At 41.0% G+C, this 15,542-nt stretch overlaps 1 protein-coding gene across 1 annotated transcript in view; it reads right to left on the bottom strand.

Moving 5' to 3' along the window:
- Positions 1-15,542, bottom strand: part of GIPC2 (GIPC PDZ domain containing family member 2) — a 103,629-nt gene that overhangs the window by 52,146 nt on the left and 35,941 nt on the right. Inside the window, exon 3 of the mRNA XM_043877986.1 lies at positions 13,616-13,796. Coding sequence (XP_043733921.1) covers positions 13,616-13,796 — 181 coding nt within the window. The remainder of the gene's footprint in view (positions 1-13,615; positions 13,797-15,542) is intronic.

Genomic DNA, 15,542 nt, shown 5'->3' on the forward strand with positions numbered 1-15,542 from the left:
TCATTCTTTTTTAATGACTGAGTAGTATTGCATTGTGTGTGTTTGTGTGTGTGTTTGTGTCTATGTCAGTATACATATTTATGTGTGTGTGTATTAGGAATTCTTCTGTTGATGGACATTTACATTGCTTCCATGTCTTGGCTATTGTAAGAAATGCTGCGGTGAACACTGGGGTACATATATCTTTGAGAATTATAGTTTTCACTGGATATGTGAGGGCTTTCCAGATGGCACTTGTGGTAAAGAAGCTGTCTGCCAATGTAGAAGATGTAAGAGACTCAGGTTTGATCCCTGAGTCGGGAAGATACCCTGGAGGAGGGCATGGCAACCGACTGCAGTATTCTTGCCTGGAGGATCCCATGGACAGAGAAGCTGGAAGCTACAGTCCATAAGGTCAGCAAGAGTCAGACACAACTGAAGTGATATCTACCTTCTATTTGTGGTTGTCATTAATTCCAAAGGCTCCTTAAATGTTGTAGTTCTAAGTAATCAATCACTGTTTAGGGTAAGTGAACTGGGAAATACAGATGACAGAGTTTTTCCTATAATAGAAAATAATAATTTTATGGATTAAAAACATGAACACTTGATAAGTTTTCCTTAATGAGAGTTTATAGCTAGAGTAGAAAAGACTGAATATTTAGCCTGGGTCTTTAACCCCCAACTGGGGGCTTCCCTTGTGGCTCAGCTGGTAAAGAATCCACTTGCAATGCGGGAGACCTGGGTTTGATCCCTGGGTTGGGAAGATGGACTGTATAGTCCATGGGGTCGCGAAGAGTTGGACATGACTGAGCGACTTTCACTTTATCCAGCTGAGTCTTTACATGGAAAACACAATTATCAGTTACACCCAGCATTCATCTAACATATCCGCCACACCCCACAAGAGAGAACTTGGCTCCTCATTTATCTTCTCCCATAGTATCTTTGTGGTAAATGCCAAACCCAGGTCTATCTAGATGTAAGAAGGGCAGAACAAACTCTAGGACATAAAGAGATGATTAAGCAACATGTTCCAGCCCCCAAATTTGACCTTAAATCTTTGACAAAAAAATACATGAGAGCATCACTGTCACATAAAATGCAATGTATCTAAAATGAAACTTCTCTCCCTTTCTCCCAAACCATTACTACATCCAACTGCCCCATTTCCAAATATCACTTTTATCACAGGCTCTGATAATAGAAACCTGAGGTCACATTTATTTCGTCCAAACCCTTGTCTCCTCCCTCTTCTAGCTAAAGAGGATAATCCCACCTCCAACCCTCATTTGTGCCTCTGCAATATTGTTCAGTCAAATTCCCACTGCTGCCTCCAATCCCAGGCCCTATTATTTCCTCCAGGACTGCTGCAGCAGCCTCTGACATGGCATCTCCTCTAATCAAATACAGCCAACATTCCTCTTCCAGGCTTAATTCCCCAAAGGATTTCATTATTTCATTCTTTGGTTCTAATATCTCAATGATTCCCTGTTATCCTCTCCAACAAGCTCAGGTTCCCCACCCAGTTTCCAGAGATCTTCTTAACATGGCTTGGAGCTGCTTTTGCAGCCTGATTTGCTGTAGTCCCTTCAAGACTAAGCTGTTTTCCACAGGAAGCTCTCCTTCTTTGTCTGTACTTTCCCTGCCATCTTATAAGTCCAAATTCAGCTGTAATATTCTTCAACAGTCTTTCTCACCTACTAATATCTTTACCCTTTCTTCATTGTTCAGTTGCTAAGGCATTCCAGCTGTTTGCTCTGAGAGCTCTTAGTTTATTTAGTTCAGTTCAGTCGCTCAGTCATGTCCATTTCTTTGCGATCCCATGGACTGCAGCATTCCAGGCTTCCCCATCTTTCACTATTTCTTGGAGTTTGCTCAAATTCATGTCCATTGAGTTGATGATGCCATCCAACCATTTCATCCTCTGTTGCCCTCTTTCCTTTTGCCTTCAGTCTTTACCAGCATCAGGGTCTTTTCTAGTGAGTGGGCTTTTTGCATCAGGTGGCCAAAATATTGGAGCTTCAGCACCAGTTCTTCCAATGAATATTCAGGGTTTATTTTCTTTAGGATTGACTGATTTGATCTCCTTGCAGTCCAAGGGACTCTCAAGAGTCTTCTCCAGCACCACAGTTCAAAAGCATCCATTCTTCTGTGCTCAGTCTTTCTTTATGGTCCAACTCACATCCATACGTGGCTACTGGAAAAACCATAGCTTTGACTATACAGACCAACTTAAATCTCTGCAGTGGATTTAAATTTTTGCTCCACCATTCTGGAGAAAAGAGTATCAGATGGAATCTGACTAGGAGCCCCTCGCTTTTCAATCTTGGTGAGAAATTGAGTCTTGGTTTTGCTTTGGAGTCTCCCCCTCTCAGGATCCAAAAGGCTGATGCAGTGCTCAGTCCAACACAGATGCTACCCTGAATCTCGACGTCCAAGTCAATGTGTCCATGCCCAGGGCGCAGAGACTCTTTAAGAGATTGCAAGGAGACAGCTTTTACAGCTCTGAAATCACTTTGCAACTCTATCAGGAGCCCTATCACTTCTCATGGGGAGTTGCATGAGATTGAGATGCTGGTAATTTTAGAGTACTCTCAGGAGAAGATGAGCACATGTCCTTCTACTCCACCATCTTGGAGTTTCACACACTAGCAATGTAATGCTCAAAATTCTCCAAGCCAGGCTTCAAGAGTATGTGAACTGTGAACTTCCAGATGTTCAAGCTGGACTTAGAAAAGGCAGAGGAACCAGAGATCAAATTGCCAACATCCGCTGGATCAACGAAAAAGCAAGAGAGTTCCAGAAAAACATCTACTTCTGCTTTATTGACTATGCCAAAGCCTTTGACTGTGTGGATCACAACAAACTGTGGAAAATTCTTCAAGAGATGGGAATACCAGACCACCTTACCTGCCTCCTGACAAATCTGTATGCAGGTCAAGAAGCAACATTTAGAAGTGGACATGGAACAACAGACTGGTTCCAAATCAGGAAAGGAGTACGTCAGGCTGTATATTGTCACCCTGCTTATTTAACTTATATGCAAAGTACATCTTGAGAAATGCTGGGCTGGATGAAGGACAAACTGGAATCAAGATTGCTGGGAGAAATATCAATCATCTCAGATATGCAGATGACACCACCCTTATGGCAGAAAATAAAGAACTAAAGAGCCTCTTGATGAAAGTGAAAGAGGAGAGTAAAAAATTTGGCTTAAAACTCAACATTCAGAAAACTAAGATCATGGCATCTGGTCCCATCACTTCATGGCAAATAGATGGGGAAACAATGGAAACAGTGACAGACTTTATTTTGGGGGGCTCCAAAATCACTGCAGATGGTGACTTCAGCCATGAAATTAAAAGACGCTTACTCCTTGGAAGAAAAATTATGATCAACCTAGATAGTATATTAGAAAGCAGAGACACTACTTTACCAACAAAGGTCAGCCTAGTCAAAGCTATGGTTTTTCCAGTAATCATATATGGATGTGAGAGTTAGACTATAAAGAAAGCTGAGTGCCAAAGAATTGATGCTTTTGAACTGTTGTGTTGGAGAAGACTCTTGAGAGGCCCTTGGACTGCAAAGAGATCCAACCAGTCTATCCTAAAGGAAATCAGTCCTAGATATTCATTGGAAGGACTGATGCTGAAGCTAAAACTCCAACACTTTGGCCACCTCATGAGAAGAACTGACTCATTGGAAAAGACCCTGGTGCTGGGAAAGATTGAAGGGGGGAGGAAAAGGGGACAACAGAGGATGAGATGGTTGGATGGCATCACCGACTCAATGGACATGAGTTTGAGTAAGCTACAGGAGTTGGTGATGGACAGGCAAGCCTGGTGTGCTGCAGTCCATGGAGTCGCAAAAAATCAGACATGACTGAGCTACTGAACTCAACAGGGACACTGGTCCCTGGTACTGTTGGGACATGCTAAAACTATCTGTCCCGTGGCTTATTCGTCTGAGGAAATTCCTTCCCAATCTTACCACATCTCCAAGCCTCCCTCACTCTCAGCCTCAGGACCCTTCCCAATCATGGACATAACAGCTCTCAGCTGAACTACGCTTTGTTTAAGTCTGTATTACAGCATATAGATCATACAGTTTGCATTATATTCTAAGAAAGGGGCTTTTCTCATGGCTCAGTCAGTAAAGAATCCAACTGCAATGCAGGAGACTCAGGTTCAATCCCTGGGTTGAGAAGATTCCCTGGAGAAGGAAGTGGCAACCCATTCCAATATTCTTGCCTGGGAAATCCCATGGATAGAGGAGCCTGGTGGTCTACAGTCCCTGTAGTGGCAAGTGTTAGACACAACTTAGCAACTAAACCACCACCATTACCACCACAGTCTAACAGACAGTAACACATAATGTTAAGAACAGAAGCCTCAGGAGCAAATGGGAATGGAGTACTATACTTGCACTAAATGACCTCAAGGAGGTACTAAACTGCCCAAAACCTCAGTTTAATTATCTGGAAAACCCTCATAGGAACAACACAAGGATTAAGTCAAGCCAGAATAGTAGCAATCCTAGTAGCAATGACTTATATTTATGTAGCACTGTGTGTCAAGCATTATTGTGAGTGATTTACGTATATTAACTCATTCAACCCCCACGACACTTTATGGATAAGTAAACAGACATAGGGGCTTCCGCAGTGGCTCAGGGGTAAAAGAACCCATCTGCAATGCAGGAGACTCGTATTCAATCACTGAGTCAGGAAAATCCCCTGGGGAAGGAAATGGCAACCCACTCAGTATTCTTGCCTGGAAAATTCTATGGACAGAGGAGCCTGGCAGGTCACAAAGAGTTGGACAAGACTGAGTGACTAACACTTTCACTTGACTTCAAACAGACATAGAAGGGAATAAGTAAGTAGTCCAAGATCACATAAGAAGTAAGCCGCAGAGGTAGGAATTCAACCCAAGCAATCTGGCTCAGAATCTATGCTCTTATTCATTATACCATATTACTCCTAATATGCTCTTATTCTTTATAGCATATTGCTTCAAATGGTAGCTATGACTGCTAGTGGTAGAACTACTTGATTGTTAATGTATTTGCCTCTTTATGTAAATTGCAAGCTCCATGAGGAGAGTAAAAACATGCTGACTCATCCATAACAAGTGTTAGGGAGCTGGCTCTGGAGGCTCATTGCAGGGTTAGAAGCCTACCTCCCTCCCTCACTAGCCAGCTCTAAAACCTTGGACAGATTGCCTGACCTTTTAGAATGGTTGTAAGGATTAAATTATTTCCAATTTAGAAAGTACTTAGGAAGGTGAATGGCAGCTATGACAATGACATACTGATATATTTCATTATTTGATATGAGATGTGATTTACCATCTGTCCTTCCAGGATACAGAAGAGGGCCAGAGCTCTCAACAAACACTTGCTAATCACCAACTCACCCACTGTTTTTCCTTGCTTCACGTGGGCTCATTTTGTTGCTAAAATTACTTCTCACTTCCCTGGCAGTCCAGCGGTTAAGACTCCATACTCCCAATGCAGGGGGCACAGATTCAATCTCCGGTTAGGGAACTAGATCCCCCAGGCTGCAACTAAATATTCCACATACTGCAACAAAGATCGAAGATCCCTCGTGCTGCAACCAAGAGCTGGAACGGCCAAATAAATAGTTCTCGAAATAAAATAAAATTACTCCTTAAAGAAAGGGCTATACCTTCAAGATAACAGTAATACTAGCAGCTAACTTTTATCAAACACTTCTATGCAGCAGGGACTATTCTACGATTATTTTCATGTGTTTAATCATTTAATCCTCACAACTGCCCAATGTTGTTGATGTTATGATCTTTATTTTTATGGAAGGAAACCAACACACAGAAAGATTAATCCATCCAATGTCATATTAACACACAGCCCAGATGTGGCAGAGTCTATGGATTTAACTACTTACACTTCGGTGTCCCTTTAGTAACATATTCCTTGCCTGTGAAGTCGCTCAGTCGTGTCTGACTCTTTGCAACCCCATGGTCTGTAGCCTACCAGGCTCCTCAGTCCACGGAATTTTCCAGGCAAGAGTACTGGAGTGGGTTGCCATTTCCTTCTCCAAACATATTCCTTAGTACATAAAAAAGTACCAAAAGCACTGTTGCTTGAATAATGTTCACTCAAAATACCATGAATAATAGAAATTATTTTTTAAATGTTTGAAGTGTCTATCTAAAAAGTCATAGAGTTTCCCTTAATAGCAAATAGACTTAAGTCCTTGAAAATGAACACATCCGTTAGGCGGGATCATAAAGATGAGGTCCGAGTTTTCCAGCTGTGAATGACTCAAAGGACTCTAACGTACTTCACATACTGAACATCCTATTCTGATGGGCACACAGCACAGAAATGAGGTCTCTAAAGGAAGACAGAGCCCAGAGATCTGTAACAAAATCTAACCTCAAAACAAAGACTATCAGTGCTTTAGGAGGCAAACACTCTTTCAACTCCCTTTTTGGTTTTCAAAACACTTTACAGAAATGTTTCAGACCTCCTCCCGCAAACCTCTTTCCATAAAGGGCAACAATAACAAAGTAAAGAAATTCTACAGGATAAGTGAAGTGGAGACTCATCTAAATAAAACTGAATCAAAGCCTCATAACATTTATTAAAGACCTCATAGAAAAATAAACTAGTTGAGCAAGTCTGATCCTAAAGCCAGTTAAATGGAAGAATGAATTTTCATAGCCTTGGGAAACCTAGATTTATAGGGCAGACTCTGGAGGGTTGAGCTCATTGTGGAGACATGTTCCTTTTCACTGGCAAAAGAGGAAAGGAAGTGAGCCATGCCCTAAAAAAAAAAAAAAAAAAAATTACCACTAGAGACATTCCAGCCACTACTTGATAAGGACTGGGAAGGCTGCCATCAACTCCTAGCTAGAAGGAGGAAAATTTGGATCTGAAAGCAGCTGACCAGGAGAAACCATGTTAGGTATGAATAAGATTTCCCATTAAACTGCAAGGTTTTAACAAGGGAGTCATTTAAACCAGTTGCTACTGTGATACAAAGTGAGAAATAGACATATTATGTGTGTGTGTGTGTGCGCGCGCACACTCTTAGTCACTCAGTCACATCCAACTCTTTGCAGCCTCGTGGACTGTAGCCCCCCAGGCTCCTCCATCCATGGGGATTCTCCAGGAAAGAATACTGGGGTGGGTTGCCATTTCCTCCTCCAGGGGATCTTCTCAACCCAGGGACTGAACCCAGGTCTCTTGCCTTGCAGGCAGATTCTTTACCATCTGAGTCACCAGGGAAATCCAAGAATACTGGAGTGGGTAGCCTATCCCCTCTCCGGGAGATCTTCCCAACCCAGGGATCGAACTGGGGACTCCTGCATTGCAGGCGAATTCTTTACCAGCTGAGCCACCAGGGAAGCCCATATACATTATATCATGACCCATAAATACATACCTAACTGAAATACACATATGCATATATGAAAACATTGAGACCAAAACACTTATCCTTACTAAGCACAAAGCTCTATGAAGTTTTCAATTCTATTCTACTTTGCGTTCTCAACACAGTGGTTGAGACCTACTGGCTGAAAACAGTGATTTAAACCAGCAGAGGAGATTCTGAGGGTATGCTTTATAATAATAGCCATTATTCCTCCCTCAGAGCCCCACAGACAAGTTAGGAAAACTGCAGTGGCGCATCTGTTCTTGGGACAAGTGACTTGCTCTTGAGTGCTTGGGTAAAGAATGGTCAGACACTGGCTTCTTCATGTCCAGCCATTCCTCACTGTGCTGACTCTACTTTCTAGTCCTTAAATGCAGGGTTCCCCCACAGCTCTGGTCTTGGCATTTTTCTCTTATTACTCTGAATAACTGGATTTTATTTCCATGGCTTCAAATTACTCAGAAATTCCATTCTGTAGGTCCCGATTCTAAATGCTCACCTACCTCTTACGGATGGCCAACTGAATTGCCCCACAGATTTCAAACTCTTTCGACTCAAAATTGTACTGTAAGTACAATCTCTTTTCCCTGTCTCCTCACCCAAATCTTTCTTTTCCAGTTTTCCTCCTCTCAAAGAATGGCAACACACAATCCACAAATCTGTGGGTCACAATTTGCAATTTCTTTTCCTATATCTTTACATCCAATGGGTTACCAATTCTACATTCTTCATATTCAGTAAGGAAACCTCTCTGGTGCTCCCATGCAGGGGCCCTGGGTTCTATCCCTGGTCAGGGAACTAGACCCCACATGCTACAACTAAAGATCCCACTGCCACAATGAAGATGGAAGATCCTGCATGCTGCAACTATGACCTGGTGCAAACAAACAAACATTCAGCAGGCAAATGTTTAACAATCAACCTTCCAGATTAAAAAAAAGAAGAAGAAACCCTGACTTGCAGCACTTGCCTATTTCCATGATGTAAATACCCACCCAGGGCCAATTTCAAGCAACCAACTGGATGCCACTGAACATGGACTTGAAACCGATGGGTATGAACGGTTCCAGCACACTAGTATCTATTCCAAGGAACCACTTCTTATCTCCATACCTACTGGTATTGCCTTAATTCAGGATTTCATCTTTCTTCTTCTCAACACAACAGTCTTTATTGATTTCCTGACCTCTAAATCATGCCCTACCTTCTGACACAGTCTCCAAAATACCTATCTAAAATCCAAGTCTCATTAAGGTTCTCCACTGCCTAATACCCTAGTGGTTCTCCACAGTCCACTTTTTAGCTGCATACATAAGGCCCTTGATAATTTGGTCACCACTGACTCTTGAGCTTCTTCTCTTACCACACCACCACCTAGAACCTCTATTCTAATCACACCTCCCCAGACATCATATTCTGAGATATACAACACTGCTCTGTGATTCTGCACATTGCTTATTCTAGTCCTACTCCCTAGGACAACCTTGTCTAATTTGTTCTCTGAGTCAGCCTCTTAAGATTCAGCTCAAATTCCTTCTCCAGGAAGCTTTTCCTAAACTCCTTGGTTGGTTTGATGTATCCCATCTTTAAGACCTCCAATACCTTCTATCACCTCTAACATCCTTTATTGAAATTTTTTGTATCTATCTCTTCCCACTAAATATGAGTTTCTTGAAGGCAAGAACTGGTCTTATTTATGGATATACCAATTATGTAGTGTGGTAATGGCACACACAGGAGGCTCTCAATAAACAATGACTATTACCCCAGCAAACTTGTACCCTAAGACCATTGTATGCTAATTATTCAATTATTTGTTAAATGAAAACATATCAGTATGTTCTTGCCATCTGCCCAGGGCCAAAGAACTGCTAAGATACCCTACCTATGCCTTCTATATTGTCAGGAAGTCCAAGAACTACTGCCATAGTAAAAGAACTTGCACTATATTTTCTTTCTTTCTTTTTTTTTTTTTTTTGCTTATTGGCCTCTGCATCAGTTTCCCAGCACTATCACAATGAAGAACCACATAGCTTAAACAACAAAAGCTTGTTTTCTTACAGTTATGGAAGCTAGAAGTCTGTTGCCAGGGTCACTTTCTTCTGAGGTCTATCTCCTTGGCTTGCATTTGGCTGTCTTTATGTTCACATGGCATTCTCCCTCTATGTGCCTCCATGTCCAAATTTCCTCTTCTTATAAATACACCAGTCATATTGCACCAGGGGCCACTCTGATGACCTCATTTTATCTTAGTCATCTCACTAGAGATCCTATCTCCAAATATAATCACATTCTGAGGTACTGGAGACTAGGACTTCAACATACAAATATTAGGGGGAAACGATTCAGTCCATAACAGCCTCCTAGGCTGTGAGTGCCTCAAAAGGCAGGAGCTAGATGTTATGTCTTCTTTCTTAGTATCTGCTATGCCTAGCAGAGTACCTGGAACACAGCAGATTTTCAAATTATTTGTGGGATATATAAATGAAGGATCTTCCAGGAGTGCAGTCCAAATCTATGGAGTGAAGCCCCTTCCAAGTTTGGTGGCCAGCGTCAAGAAGAGTTTTAGCTCTTCCCTGAAAGAGAGCTTGATATTGCCATGGTCTCCAGATGGCCCAGTACCAAACAGTCATTTATACAGAACCCAACACTTAGTGGAATAATAAAATCCTTAAGACTGAACACCCAAAGCCAGTTGACAATATTCTCTTTCTCTCCAGACTCATTCTGATATGCTCAGACATCATCATACGCTTAGCATCATGCATGGCTAAAATCAAAGTCAAGAGAAAATGAACACTTCTCTACCTAAAAAACAAAGTGTAACAGCTTAAAGAAATGGTTTAAAGGCATGGACATCTGCCTTTTCCTACCCAGAAAGAAACTTCCTCCCCTTCACCGTTCATCTGTCAGTTAAGTAGCCTGCCTTCTCCACTATCAAGATAGACACATGATCTAATAAATTCCCCCTCCAAGGAATTTGGATCCTAATTGGAGTAACATAAAGATAGGAAACAACTGGAGGGAGTCAATTAAGCCATTACCATGAAGGGTTCCTGGTTCACACATCCCTGAAACAGGCTTGGTTCCGACCTTTCCAAGACTTGATTGAACTGTCTTTGTTTCTGAGACTGAAATGATAGTCTCTCCAAAAACTGACATTTGCTTATTGTGTAGCTCTCAAAGAATCTGGACACATATATGGGCCCCAGAAGTTGGGTGTTGGTAGCGGTGAATGTAAAATATGGAAATAGAGTGGGCAGCAAGGAGTCCCTCATCAAGGTTAAGAAGTTGTACTCATCTTATCTGCTGTGTGAGCACATAGCTGCCAACTACATTATTCCCTCCTGGATTTTGGGACACAGTCCACATGCTAAATTGTTGGGAAGTTGGTAGGAAAACATCAAGATACTGGAGTGTGTGGCTATTTCTGACAGCTTTTGGTAAAGCCCCAGAAATGACAGGTCATCTTGGCTGAAGCTATAAAATTCTGCCTTACCTAGACTGGCCCTTTCTCCTGGTAGGAATCCAAAATGACAGAGAGTCAGATAATCATGAAGAACTTTAAATTTGAATCAATGCATCAATGAAAATGCTAGGAAAACACAGGAGGGAAGGAAACATAGCAAAAGATAAGATTGGGATGGAGAAAATGGGGCCAAGCCTGGTCCCCCAAGTACCTCCTGATGTATACTGCCTTCCTGGCAAAGAGCTAAGTGCTAGAAAAAGGTCACAGGATGAGGAAGAAACGAATTGCCTTTATCAAAGGGGCAAAAAGAAAGGCACCAAAATTAAGGGCTCAAAGCTAGGCAGAGAAGCAAGTCCTATTCTAAAACACCCCAGGCTAGAGCCCAGAGGCAGAGATCAATCAACAAAGTGGAAAATGCATATAGACCAGCAGATATAATTTGGGTTAAATTGAGTGAAGCTGCCCTTGAAACCTTGGAAAACAAAACCTTGTTACTTCTCCCAAATCAATCTTTAGGTACCTTAACCTTTATCACCAGAATGTGAGCTGCCAAAATAACGTAACCTCTTTAAGAAAAGTCTATTCATTGTCCTTTTCAAATTTGTCCATGGAATTCACATGAAGCAAAGACCAGGTTCAGCCATTGCAGGCATGTAAGGCAGTGAAGTATACCAACTGTCTACACATGTGTCTCAAATATTGAAGGAAAATTCTAATCATTGAGCAGGAATAGCTAAATACAATGACGTCTGTAACATCCAAGACTATTATCAACCTAACATCCACCTTAAACTGTATCAGCAACTCTCTACAAAAAACACAGGGACCACAAAATTCATATGCAGACAAGGAAAAATAGGAAGAGATTAACTCTGGAAAACAGATTATGCAGTAGAGATAAATATAGAAAGAAACTATATTACTTGAATTATTCCAAGAGAAAAACTTAGATTTACAAACAGCCTAAATCAAATAATATTTATCTCAAACTGCCTACATCCTATCATTCCATATGCTACGATGTCTGGGAAGCTGGTTACTAAACAAAGCCATTTCGAAAGGAGCTGCTAACATTGCTTACAATAGCCAAGACATGGAAGTAACCTAAATGTCCATCAACAGAGGAATGGATAAAGAAGATGTGGTACATATATACAAAGAAATATTACCCAACCATTAAAAAGAATGAAATAATGTCATTTGCAGCAACACAGATGGACCTGTCACGCTGAATGAAGTAAGTCAGACAGAGAGAGAGAAATATCATATAACATCCCTTATATGTGGAATCTAAAAAGAAATTATACAAATGAAGTTAGTTACAAATCAAAAACAGACTTATAGAACAAAGTTATAATCGTCAGGGGAAAGGATTGGGGGAGAAATAGTTAGGGAGTTTGGGATTGACATGTACACACTGCTATATTTAAACTGGATAGCCAACAAGGTCCTACTGTCTAGCACAGGGAACTCTGCTCAATGTTATGTGGCAGCCCAGATGGGAGAGGAGTTTGGGGGAGAACAGATACATGTGTATGTATGGCTGAGTCCCTTTGCTGTCCACCTGAAACTATCATAACATTGTAAACTGGCTATACTCCAATACAAAATAAAAAGGTTTTTTTTAAAGAAAAAAAGGGAGCTGCTAGATAGAAATCTGAGTGCTGGCCCACCTTCCTCTGTGGGAAGTGAGCTCAGATGCTACAATACACCATGTAGAATCATGGTATCTGCAGCAGTAGTTCCTAGAATGGCCCCTCCGGGAGCAGCAAGGGCATAAGACATCCTTTTCTGACATCTTCTTGGAACTCTGTCTCCCACAAGCAATGCCACCTACACTGCATTTCTATTACACGGTACAGAATCACTTGGAAGCCAGAGAAACGTTTTCAATTTCATATGGCTAGGATCTGCCCCTTACTTGCTAAGGGTGGGGAAATATAACTGCTCAGACCTGTCACGTTCTCCCATCACTGTCATCAACTGCCCTGAGAAAGAGGCCATTGGAAACAAACTATAAGGAATCTTTAGGTTGTGTGATAGACAAAAGAAGATAAGGTAGGTGGAGTCACGGATGAGTGAGGGCAGGCCTAGGATGATTCTGCTGAAGATATTTTAACGCTGATGAGCACTAGGCCCTCATTTGGCTCATTAAAATAGCGCTGTGATTAAGGGTAGTGAGAGAGAGAGGCTGGCACATCTTCCTGTAGATGAGATGGCCCTGGGGGTTTGAACAACAGTTGGAACACAGCTGCCATGGCTAAAACCAAGCGAGTACAGATGCCACACCAAAGCAGAAGCAGTTCCCTACCAGTCCACGCTGCCAAGTTCAAAATGCCAGTGGAGGAAAAGTATTGAAGGAAGTCTTTAAAATAGACTAGATAGCTACTTTAAATACCAATTCTATGTGTAACTACAGTTTCTGCTATTGAGGTCCTTGAATGACAGTTACTACTGCTTAGAGAGCTCAGTCACACATCTCCCTGCTCAGCAAGATGAATCAATGCAGTGTGCTGTTCTTCCAGCTTGGAACAAATTCACAGTCACTAGACATTAGACTTTATAACTCCAAATGTCTTTTCACGAAAATGTTCTTCTCAGCAATTTTTTTCTTTTATGTTTGCTTTCCTTATAAGTAGAGCTTGTCTATCATTTCCTATGTTCTTCACTGATATACAAAAGCACATGACACCATATCACAGTACTCATTTCCCTGAGAAAGATAAGCCAAAATGACTTACCGAAGGCCTTCTTGGGTTCTATTAATGTCAAGGTAAAGAGTTCCTCTTTTTTCAGTTCCTTTAACTTCTTAGCAACATCAAAGTGACGCCACCCAACGATATTTTCTTCATTGATGGCTTCAATGTGATCCCCCACACAGATTGTTTTAACTGAATCAATTATGCTACCGTCTTTAATTCTCTGAAAGAAAATTAAGGGTAATGATAAAAAAGAGCAACATGTAACACTACTTTTCAAGCTCTTACGGCATTATGTGTGATATACTGACAAAAACCCATCCATGCAGTTTAACATTCAGTTAAAGACAGAGAAGACCAAACAACAAAGACAAGCATCCTGCTCCCAAACATTCTTTTTTCTCATTCAGAATTCAGCTCCATCAGGTCACCATCTCCTCTGAGCAGCTTTTCCTGACAACTGCCAGCCCATTCCTCCAAGATTAGGCAAGGTGCCTAATCTCACACCTCTGTAGTACTTTCTGCTACATGTCCTGAGCTCGAAGCTAAGCACTTTATATTCATGATCTCATTTAACAACCTTTATGAGAGTTTCATGTCTTAAATCAGGAAGATCAAGCAACTCGCCAAGTTCAACAGACCACAGTGCAACTGTCCATTTTCTTGTCAGTCTCCACTTTCCCATGGACAGAGGAGCTTGAAGGGTTACAGTCCATAGGCAGGCAAAAGAGTTGGACACAGCTTAGCAACTAAACAACAACAAACTCCACTACTGAACTGTAATATCCTTGGGGATAGAGATGCTCTTATTCACCATTGCATACCCCATGCCTACCACAATACCTACCAAAAATTGTTGTTGAATCATTTCAACATGAGACCCATTGTTATTGTTGTTGCTCAATCACTGAAGCCCATTACATCAGAATAAAGCTTGAGCTTTTTCTATCGACTACATTCTATAAACCTTAGTTATAAAGGCAAGACAAGAATTAGTACAATCTTAACCAAGAAAACTGATATGTAGTAGATAGGTGTAGTCACGACTGGGGAGCCAATGAGAAGAATTTTCATTTATATATCACTTTTTATTTATATATTTCAGGTGAGGAGAACTTAGGACCCAAGTAGAAATGTCAAATTGGTATTTCCTAACTCTATCATAGGTATGTGCATGTATGCTAAGTCACTTCAGTCCTGTTGACTCTTTGTGACCCCATGGACTGTAGCCTGCCAGGCTCCTCTGTCCATGGGATTCTCCAGGCAAGAATACTGGAGCGGGTTACCATGCCCTCCTATCACAGGTATGAAAACAACATATCAATAGTTCAGACTTTCAAAATGAGATGTAAGACTCCCTAAGATAATACTAAGAATTTCTGAAAGAATTTTAGGGACAAGAACTTCCAGAAAACTCTGCACAGGTAACAACCCAGCAGAAGATATACAAATTCTTCAACAGCATTGAAGAACATGGCAAAATGCAGGTTACAATCTGCCTTGGGCATCACAAATCCTTTTTGAGAATGACCTGATAGAATTATTAGGGGCTGCTGTTATTGTGTAATAGATGTGTGTGTATTCTTCATTTTTATCAGGTGGAATAACAACATCTGAGTCAGTAGGGGATTGATCATTGTGTCCAAGAGTTAAGAGAAAAACTGATCCCATGTACCCTAGCATTTCCATAATATTGTCACAAGAAAAAAGAAGCTGCAGAAGACTAACCTAGGAAGGATAGTCATTTTTAATTTTTAAACTTTATTACAATAGACCAAAATTTACAGTAGGTTTCTTTTTTATCATCCAATTTTAAGAACATGGCTATGTTCACTGTAATAACTGTTAAAATGCTTTATGAAAATGATACAATAATACCAATTCAATTGGAAATTATCATTACAAGTAGTTAATTATAAAGCAAAAAACCTAGAAATATCATAATCTAACTGACAATATTTTTTTTAAG

The sequence above is a fragment of the Cervus elaphus genome, chromosome 20 (assembly GCF_910594005.1).
Source record: "Cervus elaphus chromosome 20, mCerEla1.1, whole genome shotgun sequence".
In the NCBI taxonomy this organism is placed as follows: Eukaryota; Metazoa; Chordata; class Mammalia; order Artiodactyla; family Cervidae; genus Cervus; species Cervus elaphus.